We start from the raw sequence: 10,477 nt of genomic DNA on the forward strand, positions 1-10,477 counted from the left end.
AACATTTCAGTCTCTGCACAGAACTTAAAATCAAATCCGCTCATTTTCCCCTGGAGTTAACTGCATAAAACTGATTGTCACAAGGGCAATGAACCTGCTGATGCAAGGGTCTTTGCTTTAACATTGCTGCTGTAGCCACGCATCAGTTATGAATATGAAATACAAGAGACCATGTTGTCTCATGTGCACGAAGTAATTGAGAACTGCCGTGAAAAATGTGCATGTCAGTGTCAACATGCCAAGACACACAGGGCATGTTCTGCCTTTCCATTCCCTTGTAGTCTCCCAAAAATGTTCAATGAAAGAGAAAACCATCAAAATCTTAAGTGACTTGAAATATTTTTGTACTTATATCATCTAGTAAACAAAGTTGCTGAAAAATGTCACTGTGTGATCTTCATGTATGTGTGGGAGACAATATCACAGCTGTCAGGGAATGACTGTACAGCTCCTCGCTAGAAAGTAGTCGTCCAACATTTCAGAAGCAGACTTTATAGCCTGGTGGGATCTCTGCTAAACAATTGGGATATCCAGACTGTCGATTGCTTTCAGGAAGATATCTGCTGATTCATCCTGGCAGTATCCACTCTCAAGCTGAGCTCTCCCCAGATCCCAATCAGCAGAAAGGCTCTCAACCGCAGCACTGACACCAGCTCAGAGAATTCTGCCTTGAAATTCTCGGGTAAGCTGATGGGCTATATATAAGTCTTCATCAAATATCAGTCAGCTTTTGAATTGTAGGAAACAGATACCCAAAGCCTCCTGGAAGGACTGTTTTGTCACTCAGTGCACTTGTGACTGAAAACAAACAAAGCTATATTTGTACACAGCTGCGCCCTGCAAATATGAGTACTTGGCCAGAACCAGTCCTAGCAAATCAGGCCTGCAGCATCCACCACTCTCACCCCATACAAGGGGTGCAAGGTCATTCTGCTGGTTTTGCTTATTGATGCTCAATCTGATGCCTGTTTAGGAATCTTCGCATTTTTACTTATAGTCAGTTCCAATTATCTTGTGGTAACTGTTTTATAAGATTTGATCCCACTCAGTATGTTTGGCAGCACAAAGTGCCATGCCAATCTGTTTAGCTGCTTGGCAATAGCACCAAGTGCTCTGTGCCTTTCAAGGTTAGATGACAACTTTGGTTTTGCTGCTATTGATTAAAGCTCTCTTTCTTTGCTTCCCTTCCCCTTTCCCCATATGAATTGTCATTATGGGTGACAGCTGTTGGGTGTAGCTATTCTCTCTGTGCACAGGCTGGAAATGGATACTACTGGAGACATGTGAAGGAAAGAGAAGGGGGAACCATTCTCTATCAGAGCTATGGGAAAACCTAGCCAGAGTTCAGGAAGCTTCCCCACAGATCATCCTAAAAGAGTGTGTGAGAGACTTTTTTTTTTTTCCTCTATTTTTTTCAGTGTTGCTCAGGATCACAAAAAAGGAGAGCAATGAGGAATGTCCAGTCTTAGAATTCCCCTCTAAACTCCAAAATAACGTACAAAACACTATCAATGTGGTAGTCTGTGACAACAGCTGGTGGATTACAGCAGATCAGGTTTATGCTTTCAAGCAGCAGTGCCCTTTGCCTTAATGCAGCAGACTGTAATTAAGGCCCTGAGTAGGGCCAGATTCACTAGCATGATAAAGAGCAGTTATTTTTGCATGTGAATTCAAATGAACAAATGTAATTTCTAACCATTAACCTCCTGAAGCAGATAACAAGTGGGTTTAGGGATAATTAATTATTTTCATTGTTTCTAGGAAAGCTTTACCAGGCCCCTTCTACTTGTAAAACGCTGGCACATTGCCTGACTCAGGACCTCGGTGTCTAAAAGGGCAACTAGTACGTTATAACACCCCCACCCTCCCAGAAACAGCACCCCAGCCTTTCTGTGGGTGCAGAGGAGATTCTAGGAAGCCTATGGAGCCAATTCCCAAGTCCTTTTCTTCACAGACCCACATTTGCTCTTATATAGGCAACCATGTTTCAGTAGAGCTGAGTACTTTGGGTGCATTGGTCCCTTTGAAGTTTCAGAGACTAATTCCAGCAAGAACTGCAGTTCACAAGTGTCACTGGGAAAGCTCGCTCCTCACCTCTTCTCCAGAGGTACATGAAATTTAGACTGAGGAAGAAGATCTGGAAAGGAAGGAAAGGGAAGATGCTGGGCTAAGGATCTGTCCTGCTTCTGACAGCCCAAAAACAAGAGGTACCTGCTACCAGCATGGATGTAAGGAGCGCTCTCTGCCAAGCGTGCCCATAGAGCTCCTGTATGGCTCCACAGACCAAAGAACTACCTCTGCAGCCGTGCCCTGAAGCAACACAGTCCTTTGTGCTAATCAACAGCCACCATCTTGCTAGATAAACCAGGGATTAAATCCACCATTTCTATAAATTACAAACTGAGCTGCAAAAGCCACAGCTCTGTAGCAGGGGGTCACAACTCCTGTCCTGGTCAGCACACCACTCCTTGGTAACCTCACTTACTACCAGCAATTCCTATCTCTTCCAGTCTGCTCCATGTGACAGTGAGGTTTGCTTCTCCTTTGTTATAGATCTGGACACCCTAACTTGATACAGCACGTATGATTTTATTAAAATGTGCACTCTGCGCTACTGAGACAGCATTTACAGGGGAACAGAACAAATAGCTTTTTCCAAACTGCCAAGCTATTGCAAGACACGGCGTAGAGAGATGGGAACAGACACCAAGCTCGAGAAGATTGCATTGAATATGAAAGATGAGAAAGCTCGCTTGCAGGGAGCCTGGGTTTTGTTCTCTGTGGGAGGAATATGAACTTTTGCATTCAAGCCAAATTTAATAATGCATTCCAGTGATCTGCATTTATTATTTTTTTTAAACTCCCACATTTCCTCCCTTCCCAAATACCATATGTTTTCCCCTTCTATTACAGGTATTTCTGTGGCATCCACTACCAACAGGTTGAAGACAAAAGTGCTACCAAGTCACCATGGATGAAAGTTTTGAATGTTTGGGAAACAGCCAATGTTAGCTTAATTAACTTCAACATATTCAGTTTTGACTGACCTTTTCAAACAGAATCACAGAAGCACTGAGGTTGGAAGGAACCTCTAGAGATCAACTAGTCCAACCCTCTGCTCAAAGCAGGGCACACTGGACTGCTTAGGACACCATCCAGTCAGATTTTTTAATATCTCCAAAAACAGTTCACAGAACATCTCTCCTGAACACGTGCTCTATAGTTCTTTAAGAAGTTACTTAAACCCAAATTTTGCAACTTATTCAAAGAATGCAAAGTCTTTTGATAATTTTGTAACATAACACATTTTTCTGCATCTAGAACGGGAAATGAGAAAAACCTTTTCCCTACAATGACTGCATTTTTAATACTGTTCAATTTTTCAATTTCATTTTCCAATTAAAATTTTAAAAGTTCAGTATATAAATTCCCATCTGGATCTGGTGTGAGCAACTTAAAGGAAAATCAGCATCTATCCAGTACCAGGCACTAACAAGAGTTCAGTGCAACACTTATCACTGTGTATTTCCTCTCTTCAACTCTTTTCTAGACCATGTAAGGAGTTCTGTAAACACTGTAGACACTTCGTTTCCTGCTTAGACTTCAGTATAAGGACACCATTTGATGAAGCAGGACACATCACAGCCTCTGGTACAATCCCACAGCCCATCAGTTCTGTTTCTGTCTCCAGCTTCTTGCAAAGGCTGTCTCAATTCTGCATGGTACTGACAGGTTTCTTCATAATAAAAACTGCAGCGAAGTTCACAGTACTGACTCCTCACAAACATAAACTGTCAGCTATTTGGTGCTTCCAAACCACAAGCAAACTGCAGCTCTGAAGTATAAATATGCAGTGACAACACTCTATTCCAATACATTTACCGGTTTACATTTAGAGAGCACTGCAATAGATGAGAATGTTCTTTAAAACAAACAAAAACCAACCAACCACAAAAAAAAAAAAAAAAAACCAAAACGCAATTCCTGGAACAATGTGGTTTTGATCTTCTAAAAGATTGTCATAGTGGAATTTCTATTTTTTAGGAGAGTTATCTTTTGACCCTGTGATACTGAGTCCAGCAGGTGTAAGTTAACACCTGATAAATTAAATGTCTTTCTCATTTACTCTGAAATAGGAATACTTTCAATTTTTCTGCATATTTCTCATTAAATTTTGCATCTGAAAAGATCAAGGAACTTGATCAGGTAATTCAGATAATTTGGTCAGGAACTTCCATTCTAATTATTTCACCCAGTACAGAAGCTACAACAGGATTGCAACTGACAAAACACTTGCAAATGTACAGACAGATCTATTTCAATGAGTTACTACCTTACACAGAAAAACGTAAGGTTGTCATAACTGAGCAGTTAGAAGAAAACACCTTGCAATCATTTGGTGGTTGTACAGTGAATAATGGAAAAGAGTTTAGAGGGCTCGAGTACACACATCACAGAAAAAGGAACTGCATCATTAAAAAACACCAGCCTAGTTACTTGCTGGTGATGGCTACGAAGAGTACTGAATGATGTAGGTGAGAGGATATTCTCCAAGTCGTAATTGCTTGAAATGAGCAGTTCAGTCAATTTGAACTCATTTAGGACAGTCTATACTGCCCCTTCCAGGGCACCATAAACATTTGGCTAAAGCTGTCAGTGAGAATCTTCCATACATTCTGCATCCTACAAATGGTGGCAGGAGGGCAGTGGAAGGAAGGGGAGAACAGGTTTAATACATTATTCTCCTTTCTTCAATTATGCCTGTTCACCCCAGGAGTGTTCTGTACACACACATGCACACAAACATGGGTTTGCCTGGTGCTCTACAGCCTAATAATTGATTTTTCAGGAAGACATTAATTATGTAAATGGTATCTAAAAAGGGGAAATGCTCCTTTGGCAGACTGATTCGGCTTCCACTACAGCCGCTTTAAGTGTCCTGTAAGTCACTCCACAGCTGGAACTATCTACGCAAAATGCCTACAAGTCAACAGGAACAAGCTATGGCCAATGCATAGCAGAATGAATGACGGCTAAGTCACAAGAAAAGGGACCACCAAATTAAATATATTTGGGTTTCATCTACCTCATATTAGCCTGTTTTGAAGAATGTTTATTGTGACACATATTCAGTTTGTCTGTCACATATAATTCCCAGTTGCTCCCATTCTGGGATTATTTTCTTTCCTGATGTCCTCAAGACACAATTCAGTTTGATCTCTACACTTTCAAACACTCATCACGCAAATATCCAAAACATTTATGGCCTACTTGGGCCATTCTTATTTTAAATAGCAAGTGAGTGTATCAGGAATAACAATGCGAGCTGGAAGCATTTATTTCTAATGCAATACATGAAGAAGATCCTTGTCTGCATGATGCCACAAAAGAGCAAGTCAAGGGAAGCAAACAATGAACAAAACACATACATCCCTCTGTTGATGTCTCAAAGCAGCAGACTAAACAACAGTTCCTATTCCTAATGCCCTTACTTCAAGGCTCTTACTCAGAGCTGTGAGACTTGGAAACAGCACTCAAGGGTCAGAATAGAACCATGCTGAAAATGGGGTCCTTTCCTCTTCTCAACATCCTCTTCTCATGTACACAGTCCTGCTCCACTGAGTACAGCCTGGTTGTTTTCACTACGAACTCCATTACATCCCTTAAATGAGATCAACCCACTCCTTTATAGCTATGCTTGTGTAAACCAATACTACAAGACCCTCAAACCACTGGTTCCTCTAGCTGACTGTAGGGGCAGGGGGTAAACGTCAGAAAACGTCAAGACTGAACCTAGCTTCTCTGGGCCTGAGGCAGCTGGCCACCAGATGTAAAACCCCGGAGAGCTCCACTGGACTCAAATCCTCCTGCCACCATGAACTTCCAGAGCTCTTTCAGAACATATTTCTAAGGGAACACAGACACTTACCAGCACAGAACAGCTACATCACTCAGAAAATTTACCCCTCCATTTCATGCCAGTTATACTTTCCTAGGACATGCACTGGCTGTAAGCACTATTGTAAGCCACTAAACTCCCTAAAAGCAGCAGATCAGTATTGTGTAGAGAACAGTACTAAATTGGTTTGTCTCTGCTGATCAGTACAAGAGAAGGGCAGGGTAGGGAGATTTTGCCAAGTTTCATAAAATTATGCCCACAAAAGGAGAACTAAGTACTGCTCTGCTAACAGCAGGAGACCATAGCCATGCCACTCTTTTCAGAGAAACTGAACAGCCACTCAAACAGAACAGACTCATTACAACTGGTGGAACCATTTTAATCCCATCCGTCCCCTCCAGGACTGCTGCTCTAAAACAGGCAGAAGGATTTTTTTTTTTTTCCTTAAAGCTCTAACTGTTACCCGAGGAATGAGATACTGCAAGGCAATTCTGCCCCGGGGAGAGCCAGGTGCTTTGCTTTGCCGCTTGTCTCACAAAAGTTGTACCCTGCAATAGAGCACATTTGTATTGGCTTAATGTAATCAAAGGCAACCTGCTGTCTGGTCACTGACCTATCTGTAAACAACAGATGACATGACACCATGAGCTTCTATTATATATAATTACCTACTGAGTTGTGACCATTGTAAAACAAAACCATATACTTCAACTGCTGCTGTTAGTCTATTTTCCAGAGAGGAACAAACCTACAAGCACCTCAGCTTTGAGCACCATTTTCTTCTCCTCATCTCCCTTCACTTCTCCTCATATCTCCTCCAAATAAGTTTGTATGCTCTCCCTTACACCTGGAACAATCTTCCCAGCTGCACTGGCATAGTCCAACCCCTCTCTGTTCTTGCTTTAGATCCCTCTAATATTCTTCTCCGTTCATTCAACCTTTTTATGTCACAGTTTCCTCTCCTCTGCCTGCACCAAGGTGAAATATGTCTGTTACCTGAATGTATCTTACCTGTTCTGGATTGTACTCACTGTGATAGAGACTATAGGGACAGATTCCCACCTGATGTAAAGCAGTGCAGGTCTGCTGGGGTGATACACAATCATGAATCACAGAGATGATGGTGAATATGGAACACTGTTCTCTGACTTCCAAGAAGTAGTCCAACCAACTCAAAACTAACAGGAAGCAGCTTTTACACCCTGCATGATCCAGCTGTGGAGCTCCTTGCCACAGGATACTGCAAATGGAGCAACTAGAGACCTTCCTGAAAGAACAACAAAACCCATTGGGAGTCACAAAATACAAAGAACTCTCCTCAGGTTCAGATGCTCCCTGAGCCTTAAATCACTGGAAACTGGGAACGTATTCTGGGAATACCACTGTATACCCACTGTTTCCTTGTACTCTTCCCTGCATACTCCCTGCAAGCTGCTTTAGGGGACAGCACACCGGGATAGATGGAGTTGTCATTTGACCCAGTGAAGGAGTTCTTCATTGACACTAGTTCACAACAGCTGAAGACACAGCATCGTGTCTCACGTGCATGTCTGTATAGGCACATGAGAAGAGTCCATGTTTGCAATACTCTATAGGTATAACAGCAGGAGAAATAACCTCTACAGAGTATTTGGTGCTCACTAGCAATTAACTTTTATAGTCCAGTGAACTACAACTGTAGATGCTGCTAAAAGTCAGTAGCTAATACACATTTATCTCTGTTGTTCATCAGTAAATCAGAAGCTACTGGGACATGATATTCACGCAGATGTTAAAAAAAAATTTCATTACAATATCTGGTAATGAAACAGAAGCCAACTGACACTGCCAATGACAAGCTGCTTATTTGTCTTCACTTTGTTTTGATTATAAAACTGAAAGTCTATATTGCCAAAATAGACAAAAACTGCTTTTCCTGTTTCTTAGAATTTTTGTCAGAAGTCTGATGCAAGTCCCCTGCAGAAAAAGTATGACTGAGACATTATATATATATATATGTATCTGTATCTCTCACCCTTTCTGCTTTATTTACAAATGCTCTCATGAAACACCTGTACACACCAAGACTGAAACATACACAAGTTAAGCATTATCGGACTTATTGCTTTGTGTCTGAACGGCTTACACTGTGTAATACTGAAGCAGCAAACTCGTGTATTAATCGTTGAAGAACATTTGATATTATCATCTAGCTCTTGACATAAACACAACTAGGCAACAGAAGCTTACAATGAACTGACTTTTGCTACATTTGGGGTTTTTATTGCTAGATTGAATTTGCTAGATTCAGTGTTTACATAAGGAATCTTTTAGATAGCAACTTTTTTTGATGTCCAGAGAGTTCCTTGCTTTGGAAACATTTCAGACAACATGGACAAAAGCTTATTGTTTGAAATATTACATAGGAAATAGCATTAAAGAAAAAAGCCAACATTTCAGGATATGTGATTGTAGACTCTATTTTGAAAACCTCTTATGAAGAACAGCTGGTTATCAGAAACATTTTAACAGTAATTTAATCACAGATTGCCAGGACTGTTTCCACACCTCATCTTGTCGGGATCAACCAAGCTCCAGCTCCTCCAAGACCACCCAATACCAGCAGATATTTGGTCCCATACATAACATCCTAGTGACTGTTTTAGACATCTTCTCTGGTCATCCCTTAGGAGACGCTGGGAATGAGCAATGAATTGAGATGCATTTAGCTACCTGAATTCTTCTGTGAATGAACAGGGGTCTGATCAATTCCTACTTACCTCAGCACACTTCTGGTTTCAGAATTGACTTTGGGGGTTTCATCACTGCCTAGCAGAGAACGTTAACGCTTTCACTAATGCTGAATGTAAAGACTTGGAAGAGATACTTGAAAAGATGCAAACAAGAAGGAACAGATCAAGCACTGCTGACAGGAAGCCATCGGTACTGGAGATGGTGGGGCTGAATTGATCAGAGAACTAGTATTTGAGAGAAAACGTTTCATTAAGCAGTGAAAACAAACAGGACCCATTAGCTGCAGATCAGCAGCACTGAGCAGTGACTCAGGCTATCGAACAATCCTGACTTGAACCTGTTGAGGATCTCGGCCCAGTATGTCAACTATTAATCCGAGTCAGAAACACGTCAATAATCCTCTCCGCAGCTGCCCGGCAGCTGGATAAACAGCAGCGAGAGCCCCATCTCAATGCCCACAGGTTAACAGCAGCAGCAGGTGGATTAGACTTTGATGCTGCTTGCTACGGACCCCGGCTGGCTGAACGACACATGCCGAGCCCCACGCCCTTGAAATCCTTCCTCAGAGCCCGCAGCTGCACGGATGCCACCCACAGGGGCTACGGCAGCTGCAGACATCTTACTGCCGTTCCCGTCCCTCCACCCGACCCCGGTCACCGCGCTGCACATCCCGCAGGCACCACACCGACGCCGGACGGCAGAAGTTGGTCCCCGCTCGGCTGCGGAAGCGGCGGGGCAGTAACACGCAGCTCTTGCCGCGAAGTCTGCCGAGCAGCTCTCCTGCCCCCGCGGCGGCGGCGGGCAACTTTCCCCGCGCGTTTCCCTGCGGGGCGGCCCGCGGCGCAGCCGGGCGCGGGACAGGGGCGCGGGACGGGGGCGGGCGCCCCGGTGGCGCGGGACTGCGAGGCCGGGCCGCGCCGCGGCGGCGCTCCGGCGGCAGGGCTGCCCGATACTCACATGGCGTGCAGCCGAGCGGGCGCCGAGCGGCTCGGGGTCGGCTGCCTCCCTCTCCAGCAAAGATGGCTCTCCGGCTCCGCTCCTGCTGCAAGCGGTCTCCTAGTCTTGTAGGCACTGTTGCCGAGAGAGGAGGGGTCGGCACCCGCTACTGAGCATGCCTGTGCCGCACATCACGGAGTAGGAAGTAGAGGTGAGGCAGGGCGGTGCCCCCTCCCCACCCTCATGCCAGGCAGGAGAAAAGTCCTAGAGGTAGTAACGCAGACGGAGCCTCTCGCTCCTGCCCGCAGCCCGCCACCGCCCCGCGCGGGGCAGAAAAAACGTCTCGCCGGGGTGTGGTTACCAGAGCTGGGCTCATTCCAGACAGGAGGCTTGGAGGGGTTATTTAGATGAAAACCTTTGCGCGTTTCGGTAACCACCTTCTTTCAACCTCTCCTCTCTAGAAATAAAAAAAAAAAAAAAAAAAAAAAGGGGGGGGGGGGGAGGGCGGGGGAGGGGGGGGGGGGGGGGGGGGAGAAAATCACGAGAGGCATTGCAGTTCTATCTGTGCCGTCATGGGTGAGTACCTGCAAATAAAACAAAGCAAGTTGCAGGATTGTAATTCCTACCTGTAACATAGAGCAAAACCAGAGGCAGATAAGCTACTAGATCAGCCATTGCTTCTTAAATGATTTTGTGTCTCGGGTGAAATACAGCCATTGCCAAGTCTCTGTGCTCCTGGCTTCGACTTCTTGCAGCCTTCACCTCGCACTCAACCTAGGTCCAGGCATCCAATCTCCCCCTTGAATCCCCTTCATTAATGTTAGCACTTCTCTTGCACACCCCCTGCCCCTGTACAGAACAAAACTTCTCCTGCAACAGAACACGCTGCTTCACAATTAAACCAAGGCC

The 10,477-nt window shown here is 44.2% G+C and overlaps 1 protein-coding gene across 1 annotated transcript in view; it reads right to left on the reverse strand.

The window, feature by feature from the left end:
• Positions 1 to 9,794, reverse strand: part of LOC126039429 (vesicle-associated membrane protein 2-like) — a 46,629-nt gene extending 36,835 nt beyond the window's left edge. Inside the window, exon 1 of the mRNA XM_049802556.1 lies at positions 9,590 to 9,794. Within this exon, the coding sequence (XP_049658513.1) occupies positions 9,590 to 9,591 (2 nt within the window). The 5' untranslated portion in view covers positions 9,592 to 9,794. The remainder of the gene's footprint in view (positions 1 to 9,589) is intronic.
• Between the last annotated feature and the right edge of the window lie 683 nt (positions 9,795 to 10,477).

This window comes from Accipiter gentilis, chromosome 6 (genome assembly GCF_929443795.1).
Source record: "Accipiter gentilis chromosome 6, bAccGen1.1, whole genome shotgun sequence".
Taxonomy (NCBI): Eukaryota; Metazoa; Chordata; class Aves; order Accipitriformes; family Accipitridae; genus Astur; species Astur gentilis.